Here is a 13,864-nt window from a genome sequence, read left to right as displayed (position 1 = left end):
GTATGAGCTGTAGTCACATTCGGGCTTTGGGCTCAGATGTCCTGACATAAGCCCAGAGCTCTTGATGGAATCTCTTGGTTGTATCTGAGGGCAAGAAGGGGGCATCGGGAGCAGAGAAGAGGAGGGCCTGAAGGAAAATGCCAGTAAGGAGCATTCCTTTCCCATCTTTGATAGGCAATAAGGATCTAGCTTAGAGAAGACTTTTGAAGGTCTAGAGAAGGAAAAGGGAGTGAAGGTGGGAAACATAGCAATTTACATTTATGGGAGGGCATGAGAGGGACAAGAAAGGGAAAAGAGAAACATTATTAGGACTAATATTTTTATAATTTACAAAGCACTTCAGTCACAACAAATTTGTAAAATAGATGTAAGGGGTAAACCGAGGCTCAGAGAGAACGCAACGTGCCCAGCTCCCATAGCTAGCCAATGGTAGAGTGCAATGTTAATTAGATTTGAAGATCTTTCCCATTCATTAATAGGTCTCACCTGGAGCCCATTAAGGAAAGCTTGATTTCAGGAGGCTTGTTTTATAGGAAGGTCCACACCTTTTGCTAATTAATAGCCGCACTGGGTCATGTGGCTTGTACCCTCCAGCTCTGAAGAGTGTATATATACTCTGAAGTGAGGTTTTACTTTGAGGGCTTACTCTTTGGAAGAATGTTCATGTCATGTGACCAGATGAGACTCTGGTTAGACATTAAGAAGTCAGCAACCCCACCTCCCTCCCCTTTGAAAACCCAGATGCTGGTGCTTCTCCTTCTGGTAGCTATGAATGACGTATGGTCAGACAGCTGGATCTGTCTGTTGATCTGTGATGTATGCATTGCTTATGGTCAGACAGTTGGAAGCCCTGTCTGTTGGCCTTTATTTCTCTGCTTGTATTTCCTCTATTGGTAAATGTGATTAAAGAAGATTGTTGACCCTTCAAAAGTTGCTTTCCTTTCAGAAAAGCAGATCTAAGAACATGTGTTAACAGGCCATCCTGTGGATGTTGGGGTTCTTGCTGCTACATAGAGCAAGCCTGGAAGCCAAATCTCCTTTCTGTAAGCCCACTGCTATTGTCAGAAAAGACTGCATCGGTGGTGTGTTAACCTCAAAATCAGGAAAATTGTTTAAATATTTACCAGTTACTGATTGTGGTATGCTTGGGCAAGTCAATGTGCTTCACTGGATTAAGAATCTAGAGCTAAAAGGACCCTTCTAACTGCATCATTTTGTAGAGAGGCAAAGTGAGTCCAAGGCAGTCACAGAGGTAATAGTTCTAAGAGATGGCATTTGAGTAGGTTCCCTGATCTCCAAGCCTGCACTATTTCCACTGCCCCAAGGTACACTGATGAGCTTCCTTATCTCTAAATGAAGACAATACTGACTCTCCTGCAGCGATTCTCAACCTGGGGTGCAGGAATTTGATTTTGTTGTTGGTTTGCTTTACATATGTTGATAACTCTTTGGACAGAATTGGTTCCCTTTGTAATCTTATATTTTGGATTTTATGCTTTTAAAAACATAATTTGAGAAGGAGTTTCTTGGCTTCACCAGCCTGTGAATTGGGCATATGACAAAAAACAGAGTAAGAACCCCTTGTTCACAGGGTGGTTATCTGGAAAGTGTTTTGGGAACCCTAAAGTGCTATAAGAAATGGGAGGATTAAAGCTCAATGACCCTCTCAAAGGAAAGAGCAGAAGGGGAAAGAGGAAGGTAGGGAGTGACTGACATGGGGGTAGAAATAAATAAGAATAGGGAAGGCAGGGAGGGAGACGAAGGCAAGAGGGGTCTTACCATTTCCATGCCATTCTTCTTCATACGACGGCAGGATTTGAGGTAAGTGCGGATGCGTTTGCGGGCTCGCTCCTGAAACTCAGGGAACTGGCGGCTGCAGGACTCTATGATAGCCTGGATCTTCTCCTTGGGTTGCTTGGAGATGGGCACCATGCGGTCCAAATTCTCATCAACAAAAAGGCGCACGAACATCTGGAGGGAGGCAAGGGGAAAACAGGAAAGCTGAAGGCCTGGTAGGTTGGCAGGGAGCGCATACACAAGAAAAGGCAAACTAGGGAGAGAGGTGGAAGAGAGCTGGGGACGACAGCTAGCGTGAGCATGGTGAGACCCAGGATCCTGAACAGGGGGAAGGGACATGGGAGCAAGAACCTAAGGTCTGAGCTTACATTGAAAGCCTTGAGACGCTCAGGGTCCATCCCTTCTGAGTCGTTCATCTTATCGTTGTCCTCATGGTCATCATGGTCATCGTCATCATCATCGGCTGTGGGAGCCCGGCCCACAGTCAGGTCTTCAGGGCAGCCGCTGACCTCTGTCTTGATGGAGTCATAACTCCCAGAGCTATATGGAGGGGACTGGAGGAGAGAAAGGGGTAGGAAGAGAGTCATTATAGGCTGTAAGTTAGCCCTCGTCTCTGACTCCTGCAATCCAGAATTACAAAAAGTCACAGCGGGAAGGGATTGCAGATATAACCCCATTCCATAAGAGCTCTTCCTACAGCACCCCGACAAGTAGTTATCCAGCCTTTGCTTGAAGAACTCCTGAGATGAGGGACTCCCTACCAGCAGCAGGTCATTTCAGTGTAGTTAGTAAACTTTCCCTTCCTTCGGCTCCTAGTCTACTCCATTTTCCACACCATGATCAGGTCATCCTGAAGGCTTTTCTCCTCTGTTTTTCCTCACATTTGACACTGTGACATGTGGTGCATATGATTATCCCTGTTTGAGAGATGAGGAAACTAAGACCTGACTTTGGGACATACCCTCACTCAAAACCTCTACCTCATGTTCTTGACTCTGTGGAACTTCCGTGGTTGGCAAGAGTCCTGGGGAGCCCAAATTTCAATTCTGGCTCAGCCAGCAACTGGCTGGGGCCAGGCCTCTCTCAGGGCCTCAATTTTACTATGTACACAATAGGGTGTGATCTAAACTACCCTATTTCCTGAAGAGTTTGTATTCTCTCTTGAACTGTTCTTAAATTAACAAGTATTTATCCTGTGTCTTTACATGTAGGACAGTGTAAAAAGGAGAGCAGAATGTGGTTTTTAGGAGCACAGATACTTTGAAGGACTGACAAAGAAAGGATTCCTCCCACTGTCCTTTTCCCCTCTTTTTCCCTTTAAGGTATTTGTCCAATGACTTCTCCCTCTGCTTGTCGCTGCCCTGATCCCAAAGTAAAGTATAATCCCAAATTGACAATGGAGCTGATGCCAAGTAACAGAATTCACCCTCAGTCAAAACAAGAACCACTTGGTTTGGCAAAAATAATTTGTAAAAAACAACAAGATTCTGTACTTAAAAATGTGAATGAAGCGGTAATGCACTGTTGGTGAAGCCATGAATTGGCCCAGTCATTCTGGACTGTAGTTTGGAACTCTGCCCAAAAAGCTCCTAAACTATGCGTACCCTTCAATCTTGCTATGCAGCTTGTGGGCCTAGAGCTCAGAGATCAGAGAGGGAGGGAAAAGGTCCCATGAAAACATTTGTAGCAGCTCTTTTTGTAGTGGCAAAGAAGTGGAAGGTAAAGGTGTGTCTATCAGCTGGGGAGTGGCTGAACAAACTGTAGTCTATGAATGATATGGAATACTATTGAGCTGTAAGAAACAAAGAGAAAGTTTAAGAGAAACTTGAAAAGATTTGTGTGAACTGACATAGAGTAAAGTGAACAGAACCAGGAAAACTGTTGCTGAGTCATTTTTCAATCATGTCCGGCTCTTCATGACCCACTTTGGGGTTTTTTCAGTAAAGAAACTGGAATGGTTTGCCATTTCCTTTTCCAGTTTATTTTACAGATGAGGAAACTGAGGCAAATAGAGTTAAGTGACTTGCCCAGGGACACACAGCTAATAAGTATCTGGGGCCATATTTGAACTCAGGAAGATGAGTCTTCCTGACTCTGGACCCAGTGCTCTATCCACTGCACTACCTAGTACCCAAAGTGGGGCACAATTTATACTAAACAAACAATATTGTAAATGCAAACCACTTTGAAGGACTCAAGAACTCTGATTACTGCAACGATCATCTACGATTTCAGAGGACAGATGCAGAAGACCACCGCCCACACCTCCTGACAGGGAGGAGATGGGCTCAAGATGCAGAATGAGACATATTTTTGGAGATGGCTAGTGTGAGGATTTGTTTTGCTATGTCCATTTGCTACAAGGGATTTGTTTGACTTTGTTTTTTTGTTTTCTCAGTTGAGGGGGAGGAGGTGAGAGGGAGAAAAAAAATGAAGGGATAAAATTTATTTTTAAAAATTGGGAGCCATTGGGGGTGGGGGCTAGGAGGAGTGAAAATAGTAATGCCAGTGTTTCCCTGTAGGGCTCCATGGACCTCTTCTCTTAGTACAGGCTGTTCCCTTCAGGGAGTCTTTATCTGCTGGACAAGACCCACGGAGGGATGATCCCCAAACTTACACTTCATTTCTGATATCATGGATCTAGCCTGATGCAGGAGAGGTAGGGACCACACTTATGGCAACTCCTAGCATTTGCTTTTTTTAAAAATAACTATGGCCTTTCTCTGGTTCTTTTAGCACTTCATGGACAGCAGTACAGCCCTTTGGGCACAGTACATATAGTGCTGGACTTGGAGTCAGGAAGACCTGGGTTCGAATGCTACCTGAAACACTGTGATTTAACTCTATCAGCAGTGGAAGAAGGCAGGATTTAGTCCACTAAGGAGGTGTGTGGGAGGAAGGCAAAATACACTGTGATTTGACACCTACCAATAGGATTTAAGGTCTTCCACAATCTGGTAGAAGCTAAGGACTGCATCCTGCACATATGCCCCAACGCACAAAGGTATGTTACTTTCTGATATCTTGCAGGAGTGCTCCCTCTGAGTTACATTCACCCTCCCCTCCTGAGGAGGGCTTTCTGGCTCTTACCTCCTCTCTGCCTCACCTAGGCTTCACCATGGGCAACTCTTGAGGAGTACATGGCTCTTAACTGATACACACCAGTGGGTCGGTATCTTTGTACAATGGGGTAATGGCCCACTGGTGGGGGGGATGGGGTGGGCGTTTCACACCATCTGAGGAATGCTGGTGGTGATGGAAGCATTGGACCATATGTGTCTATCATTTGAGGATTAGATGAGTTAACCATCACCAGGCATTTGGCTGCTAGGAGATGAATCTTCTTTGGTCGCAGCAGTGTGCAAGAAACTCTCTATTAAGATGTGGAAGGGGATGTTGGGATGCATGAATGAGGGAGGTACTGTTCCAGGTATATTATGTTATACAGGAGGTACCCAAAGTCTTAGTTTAGTTTTAAGCTTTAAAAAAAGAAGAAGCCAAGGTATCCCCAAAGTCTTAGTACAGTGAAGACGGAGGAGCAGGAGGAGGAGGAGGAGAAGGAAGAGGAGGAAGAGGAGGAGAAGGGGAAGAAGACAGTGTGTCCCAAAAGTCTTAGTACAGTGAAGAAAGAGGAGGAGGAGAAGAAGAAAGAAGAGGAGGAAGAGGAGGAGAAGGGGAAGAAGACAGTGTGTCCCAAAAGTCTTAGTACAGTGAAGAAAGAGGAGGAGGAGGAGGAGAAGAAGAAGAAAAAGAAGAAGGAGGAGGAGGAGGAGGAGAAGGGGGAGAAGTTAGGCTGTCCCAAAAGTCTTAGTATAGTGAAGAAGAAGAAAGAAAGAGAAGGAGGAGAAGAAGATGGAGGAGGAGGAAGAGGAAGAAGGAAGGACGAAGAGGAGGAGGAGAAGGAGGAGGAGGAGAAGGAGGAGGAGAAGGAGGAGGAGGAGAAGGAGGAGGAGGAGGAGGAGGAGAAGGGGGAGAAGTTAGGCTGTCCCAAAAGTCTTAGTATAGTGAAGAAGAAGAAAGAGAAGGAGGAGAAGAAGATGGAGGAGGAGGAAGAGGAAGAAGGAAGGACGAAGAGGAGGAGGAGAAGGAGGAGGAGGAGAAGAAGGAGGAGGAGAAGAAGGAGGAAGAGAAGGAGAAAAAGAAGATGGATGAGGAGGAAGAGGAGGAGAAGGAAAAGAAGAGGAAGAAGAAGAAGAAGAAAGAGAAGCTGCTGCCAGGGTGTCCCAAAAGTCTTAGGGCAGCTTTAAACTGGAGCTCAGAATTGGGGCTAGCTTAAAGCCACACTCAGATCTTCCGAACAGCCATGAGCCCAGCCCTACTTTCAGACGTAGTATAATTCTTTCCATGGGTCTTCCCTCCCCTGAGGATCTGTCTGCCTGGTGTGGCCATTCTCTGGTTCTTTCAGCACTTCACAGACAGTGGGGCAGCCCTCTAGGCACAGTACATATAATGCTGGACCTGGAGTCAGGAAGACCTGGGTTTGAATCCCACCTGAAGCCCTTATCAGCTATAAGTCACTAAACTTTTCTCAGCTTCAGTTTCCTCATCTATACAATGGAGACAATAAAATCAAACTCACGGAGTTGTTGTGAGGATCAAATGAGAGGCTATAGGCAAAGTCCTCTGCAGACTTTAAAGAGCTGAATAAATGTGAGTTGTTGTGATTCCTCTATGAGCAACGCTTTTCTTAGTCATACTTGTCCCTGAGGATGGAATTATTATTACCTGGACCTGTATCAATAATATGCATGAAAGAAATAGAATAACAAGAATATGTAAACAAATACAGATGAATTTGATATAAAAGCTCTTTGGCCTCAAATACACACACACCCACACACACCCACCCACACACACACTCTCTCTCTCTGCTGGACCTCCTCAAAGAAAGTTCTCTCCTAAGACTACTACAAGAAAGACAGCTTCTCCTCTCCAAAAGGTACTGACCCAAATCCTGGTTCTCCTTCAAGGCCCCATTCCTCCAGGAATCCTGCCCTGCCCTCCCAAGGATCCTTCTCCTTTCCCCCTCTTGCCTCACAATACTTCCTACCTCTTCCCCTCCCTGAATCCTGAGCACACACTGCCCTGGGACAGACCCTTGGACTATTGTGCCCTATTACTCTTTAGCATTTCCTCCTTGGATTGCGGCACCACTTTTGTTTGGCCTGCATGTCTTGTCTCCCTGGCTAGGGTCAGGTACAGCCTCTAAGGCATGTACAGTTTCCAGTTGGCATCTCCGTTATGTTGCATATGACTGGGCACATTGTAGGAGCCTGAGCTAAGTTGAATGAATGAACAAACTGGTAAATGGACAAGTGAACTAATGGCTGACAAGGCGGGAAAAATGAATGAAAACTGCTGGGCAATTATCTCTCCTGGTGTGCCCACCCACATGGTGGCCCACTCTCAGTACACTGCTACCCGCCTGTACTCCCAAGATCTTGATTCAGGCCAGTGTGTGTGCAGCTTTGAAAGCTTTCTCTCCTCACTCACCTGGCTCCTGTTCAAGACTCCCAACACAACCCACCAGGAATCAAGGACCACATACAGAGAGGCATAAGAGTACAGGGGAAAGGACTCTGGATTTGGAAAGTCATGGGTTCGAATCTTGGTTTCCAACATGACTTCTGCTAACCACTTCCCTTTTCTGAACCTCAGTCTCTGTATCTGTAAAATGGGGGTAATAACACTCACAAGGTGTTATGAGGAAAAGTGTTCTTTAAAATGTAAAGTCTACAGAAGTGTGAACTACTATTACCCAGTACACAAAGAGCAAAGTGCTGAAGTTCCAACCTATGCTGTCCTTCTAAAAACCAAGACTGGGAGACTATAAGCAAGAGTTCTGAACTTGGAAGCTAAAGGACTTGACTTTAAATCCAAGTTTTGTCTGACTACGTGACCTCTGAGCCTCAGTTTCCTAATCTATAGAATGAGGGTTTTTTTTTTTGTTTTTTGTTGTTTTTTCTATGGAGATCTTGCATGAGGCAGAAAATCAGATGGTGGCCAGAAGAAACAATACAAAGACACTCTCAAGGTCTCTCTCAAGAACTTTGGATTTGACTGTACAACATGGGAGACACTGGCACAGGACTGCTTAGCATGGTGTGCCCACATCAGAAGAGGTGCTGTGCTCCTTGAGCAAAACATAATTGAGACAGCATGAAGTAAACACAGGATGCGCAAATCTGGGATATCCACCCCAAATATTCATATGGACTATCTGTGCCCAACCTGTGGTAGAGCATTCTGAGCTCGTATTGGTCTGATCAGTCACAGTCGGACACGCTGAAATTTCACTTTACAGTGGTGATTTCATTTTGGTCCTCTTTGAAGACGAAGGACAACAACCAACCAGAACGAGGCGTCAGGACTTAAATGTTTTTTAAGATCCCTTCCAGCTATAGGTTTATGGGCAAATGGATTTCTTTCCTTATATCCACCTGGGTGGATCTCTCTGTGTCCACTGTCTCATTCATTCCTGGGTATGCTGTAGGGCAGCTCCTGCTGGACACATTTCTAGGTAGACGCACTTATTGGAGAAAGCTGGTGCCACAATCTCAAGAATATGGAGCTGAGCTCCCACTAGTGTTTGCCCCTTCTACCATACAGCCACTACTGGGACAAAATGAAACAGCTGCTTCCTGCTCATTCATGCCAAGTTCAGCTAACACTCATTTCTTCATAGTCTTTAAGGCATGCTTCCCCTCACCCTTTAAAGCCTCTGACCCCCACAAAAATGACCCTATGGAATAGGGGATCAGAGGACCATAGATCTCAAGCCAGAGGAGACCTCAGAGACCACTTAGTCCAAGCCCCTCATTTTACCAACAAGGAAGTGGAGGAGAAGTGGAAGTCACACAAGGAGTAAGGATCAGGCATAGGAGCTGAACCCAGATTCTCTTGAGTCCGGAGCCAGGGTTCTTAGCAATGTACCATGCCATCTTCACTTTATAGATGAGGAAACTGAGACTCTGGCAGGGGAAATAAACTACAGAAAACTACTCAGTCATAGAATCACATCATTTCAGGCCTGGAAAGGGCCTTAAGAGATCATCTAGTCCTATGTTCCCCCAGCTGCCCCACATTGTATAGATGGAGAGAAGCAAATTGGCTTACTCAAGGTCACACAGCAATGTAGTGATACAGCTGGGGCCTGGTCTCCTGATCCCAGATCCTAAATCCTTCCAGAAAGTGTCCTTAACCTCCACAGTGCCCAAATTGCAGCTTCCTGACCTGACAACTCAATCCTAAATCCTTGTCTGCTCATAGCCTGTCTGCTGCCTCTGATTTACTCCAGACACTGATCTGTGTTTTGACACTGTCCCCCTTCCCCTCAAGTCTGGTGACTAGTTCAGACTCCAGGTGATCAGGCCACAGAGTCTCTATTTCTCTAGGCAGCCAACTATCCAACAACATGGGGCTTACCCTCCAATCCCTCTCCTAGTGTCGATTCCTAGAATTCTTTTAGGCAGGCAATAAGTCAAATTAATGGTGCATGGGACTTTGAGTAGGAAGGAATCTCTTGGCCAAGTGGGGCCTTGAATCTATGCCTCCCAAATCCCAGCTTATGGCTTGTTCCTCTCTGTCATTCACCAGCTCCTGGAATCTAATGACAGTTTGTTTTCTAAGAGGCCACTGTCAAGGGTAGACAAACTGTCTCTCTTATCCCAATGCCACAAAGCCAGGACTGAGAGAGTGGGGAGCTGGGGGCCTCTTTTCTGAGTCGTTCAGGCTGCCTGCTAAGCAGACATCAAGTCTCTCCTCCTCCAATCCCCTGATACAGGGATAGTTCTTTGGAGCTGCTAAAGGTAACCTGCCTAGACCCTAAGGGTGTTGTTCCCTTCCATGCTTCCATGAGCTCATGGGACCCCTGAATTCAAATCTGATGGTTAGGATATCACCACCGGCTCAGCCCACTCCATCAGCCTCACCCCCTATCCCGGGCTTAAATTCATACAGACCAGTTGGAGATATGGTCATCATCATTCATGTCTCAGACTTACAACAACAACAACTACTACTACTGCTATTGCTGCTGCTGCTGCTGCTACTACCACTCCTACTACTACTACTAGACAGCATTTATATTGTATGTTCAAGTTTGTAAAGCACTTAACATGTGCAATCTCACTTGATGCTTACAACAACTCTGTAAGGCAAGTATTATTACTAACCCTATTTTATAGATGAGATAATTGAGGCAGAGAGAAGTTACGTGACTTGCCCAGGATCACCTAGCTAGTAAGTGACTGAGGGCAGGTTTGAACTCAGATCTTCCTGAGTCTAAGCCAGGGACTCTATTCACTTTACCAAAACCCTGTGAGGCAGCACAGTAATAACTGAAAGCACCACGATTTGTAGTCCAACTTTCTGGGGTGGAATCCCAGATTTTCTCTGGGATTTATTCTCTGGTCACTTAACTCTGCTGGACAATTTTCCTCATTTGAAAAAATAAAAGGGTGAGATTAAATGGTCTCTAAGGTCCTCTTCCAGCTCTCAATGTATGATACCATGATCCAAAGGAATACATAGTTTGGGAATTTGGAGGATGCAAATGACTATGGGGAAGAGGAACCTTCTTTGTTGGTCTGTGGAGAAGGGAGCGGCTATGACCTGTGTCCATGGATACTCTAGTCAATGGCCTGAAACTGAGGTCTGATCATGGATTGTGTGACTTTGGGTGAGCCAGGTTTCCTTTCTCTATTTCAACTCAAAAATAGGGGTAAGAATGTCAGCTCCTGCCACCTTTATGGGGCTGTTATGACCTAAAATAAAAGCCAAGGTGGGAAAGTAGTTTGTTTTTTTTTCCCCAAGGACGTACCAGCAGCCTAGTATTAAATAAGGAAACCTGGACTTGGAGTGCACGATAGTTTGTTTCCCTGTGCCTCATTTCCTCCTCTGAAAATCTTAAAGAACCACAGAAGTGTAAGCAGAAACTGTTTTTATTGCTAACTTCCTTCTGTAGGCCTTGAGCCCGGCACCCTAAATCTATGGGAATGATAGTTTCTACTGTAAGAAAACCCTCAATCTCCTGGAATCGGTGTTATATGGAGGGGAAGAAAGGAGGCCCATGACTTTGTGGGCTAGAGCCTCCATTTGGGCTCAAGGTCTGTCAGTCCCTGTCATCTAGACTTACCTCTGGGGTTGTCTTGACAGCATATTTAACCCTGCTCCGAAGCCCGTCGGCGCTGCAACTGTCTGCTGGGTAAGAGGTGGGGAGATGAGAGGCGGGGAGCTTGTCACAGAGGTTGATAGGCTGGTCCTCCGTCGAGGCTGTGAAGTCCATGGGGGCCACGGCGCCATTACCATTCATCTCGGGGAAGGAGGTGTCCCCCTGGGTGCTGCTGGAGGTGGAGGGGTTCAACGTCGATGAGCCGTTCCCACTGCAACTCTCCGACGAGGAGTCATCTGAAAACAAGAGGGGCCGAGATTTAGAACCTCTGGTCAGAGCCTCGCCCTGGAGCTGCCCATTGGTCCTAGCCACTTTCCCCAGGACTCAGACATGTCATAGGATCTGGAAAGGAAGCTTAATGATCATCCAATCCCCTCATTTCACAGAGGAGAAAACTGGGTCTCAGAGGGGAAACAGCTCATACAAGGCCATGAAGCAAGCCTGTCTGCTGACTGGCCCCACCCCAGGCATCCCCAGTTCAAAAGAAGAGGGTGAAAAGGTTGAGGAACAAAACCCACATTCCTAGTTGTCAAAGATAGTGGTGGGACAGGACCAAGGAGGGTAGATGACTCCTAATCCTTGTAGCTGAAGGATTCACATCAGTAGGATAGGTGAGAGACAGACAGAAAGAGGAAGGAGAGAGAGAGAGAGCAGAAAGAGAGAAAAGAGAGAGAGGAGAGAGAGAGCAGAAGAGAGAAAAGAGAGAGAGGAGAGAGAAAAGAGAGAGACATATGGAGAGTAGAGAAAAGAGAAGGGGGAGGGAGAAGAGGATAAAAGACAGAGGGAGAGGGAAAGAGTGGGGGAGGGAAGAGAGAGAGAGAGAGAGAGAGAGAGAGAGAGAGAGAGAGAGAGAATGAACTCTCGCCTCCTTGGTTTTCTCTCTTTAAAGACCCCCACACACTCCTTCATCAAGACTCCTAATAGTACCAAAAAGGCTGAAGCCAGGGGCAGCAGTTCCGCTCAGTGAGAGAGGGTTCCTCTCTCTTGTGGCTTCCTCTCCCCCAAACCCAGCAAACCAAACTCCCAGCCCCTGAGTTAATGGACCTTCTGCTCTGAAGACAGAGCTGGGAGGGGCCCCAGGGATGGCCAGGGTTCTCCTGAGCCTTAGATCCAACACTCCCATCTAAGTATTTCTTACAGCGCCTGTCACCATGGCACCTATTAGGGAAATAATGGGAGGCCCCATTAGAGTCTCAGAATTGAAATGTTATCTCCTTTGACAAAGATTCACTCACCCCAGTGCCTTCTTGAACGCATCTTCCTAATAACCTCTCCATGAAGCCCTCTGGGTGGGCAGGCAGCCACAGACCTTAGCCTTTCTCCAGCACTCTCCCTCGGCTTAACTCAGTTTCTCACACCTAGCTCCAAATTATTGTCCTGAACCCTCTCTGTCTTGCCTCTCATGCCCCCTCTCCAGCACAGCTGCTCTCTCTGACTCACAGACCCCCACTCCGCAGGTAGAGACGGTCCCTTGGCTCCCGTGCTTATAATCTTCCTCCATCTCAGGAGTGCCAAACCACTCCTCCCCCTCCCACACTAGCCCCCTTTACTCTGCACAGTCCTTTTCTTCCCACACCCACCTGCCATCGCATCGCCCCATACATCCTCCAACTCAGCTCCTTCCTTTCTTGTCGCCCCCACCCCTTCTACCTTAAGGAGGGGTCCCCATTGTCTTGTCACCCTGGGGAGGGAGAGAATAGCCTCCCACCTCCTTCCTCCTAGTTGTCTCCCTCCCCTTGGGCACAGGCCCCTGCCTTGTCTGTCTGTCTGTCTCTTTCTCTCTCTCACACACGCAGAGTAACCTACCCACCCTCTGGCTCATGCACACAATCTTTCTACTAGCTATCCTGCAAACACAGCCACCCACATTCTGGGTCATGAACAGCTTCTCTGTCTCTCGGTCGCTCTCTCTCTCTCTCTCTCTCTCTCTCTCTCTCTCTCTCTCTCTCTCTCTCTCTCTCTCTGGCACGCATGCACACACACACATACACTGACACTCAGCACAAACCCCTCCCTCCCCGCTCTGGCTCAGGGAGTCAGCCTCTCTACCTTCTCCCTTACACACCTCCCCACAGTGTCAGCTTACGGGTACAATCTCTGATAGGGATGGGGGGAGGAGAGGGAGCTGCCTGTATCTGTGTGGACACACCCTAGAGGCAGAGAGGGAGAAAGAGAGAGAGGAAAAAAAAAGACGGGATATCCTGGTCAAGATGGGAGTAGTCTGTTCCTCCCTCCTCCCCCTGTGGATTCCCTCCTCCTGCTCCATCCTCCCTCCTCACTCACTCCCCCACCCCCAACACACAGCAAATCCTTTATTTCACCCAGCAGAGCTTTGCAAGGGCCAGGGAGCCAGGACTTTGGGAGCGATTCCTTAAGAAACATCCATGGCCCCAGCCGGGATCCAAACAAAGACGCTGCTGCTGCTGCTGATGCTCTGAGCCACAGGCAGATGGCGGTCCCCCCCCCCTGCTTCCTGTTCCCTGCATCCTCACTCCCTTGGCAGGACAATGGGGGGGTCAGGCAGCCGGGAGCAGCCTCGTGTCACCGTGACATATGGAACTGTGGCGCATGTGCAGGGAGTCCAAAGGTGTATGTGTGTCTGGGCGGAGGGAGTAGGGGAAGAGGGAAGGAAGGAAGGGGAGCAGGAGGAGGAGGGGGGAGGAGGATGGAAGAAGAGGAGGAGGGAGAGGAGGAGGAGAAAAGGGCTCTGGCTACCACTATCAACTGGATCTTTCTCTTTCCCTTGGGGTGATGGATAAACTTTAATGAGGCCACTACAGAGAACTTTGCAGGGAAGCCTTGTAGCTGAACAGGGCTCTGGCAGTCACAATGGGGATACCCTGGGCTCAACATAAATCCATATTCCCCCCCTTCTTCCCTCCTTGTATAAGCTGT

The 13,864-nt window shown here is 47.3% G+C and overlaps 1 protein-coding gene across 4 annotated transcripts in view; it reads right to left on the bottom strand.

Annotated features, from left to right (window-relative positions):
- Positions 1-13,864, bottom strand: part of NOL4L (nucleolar protein 4 like) — a 197,188-nt gene that overhangs the window by 17,258 nt on the left and 166,066 nt on the right. For all 4 annotated transcript variants that reach the window (XM_072631604.1, XM_072631607.1, XM_072631606.1 and 1 more), the window contains 3 exons: positions 10,934-11,205; positions 2,166-2,351; positions 1,780-1,971 (listed from right to left, as the gene is read on the bottom strand). In XM_072631604.1, coding sequence (XP_072487705.1) covers positions 1,780-1,971; positions 2,166-2,351; positions 10,934-11,205 — 650 coding nt within the window. The remainder of the gene's footprint in view (positions 1-1,779; positions 1,972-2,165; positions 2,352-10,933; positions 11,206-13,864) is intronic.

This window comes from Notamacropus eugenii, chromosome 1, assembly GCF_028372415.1.
Source record: "Notamacropus eugenii isolate mMacEug1 chromosome 1, mMacEug1.pri_v2, whole genome shotgun sequence".
In the NCBI taxonomy this organism is placed as follows: Eukaryota; Metazoa; Chordata; class Mammalia; order Diprotodontia; family Macropodidae; genus Notamacropus; species Notamacropus eugenii.
The sequence above is the reverse complement of the archived record's forward strand: the minus strand, read 5'-3'. Positions and strand labels throughout refer to the sequence as shown.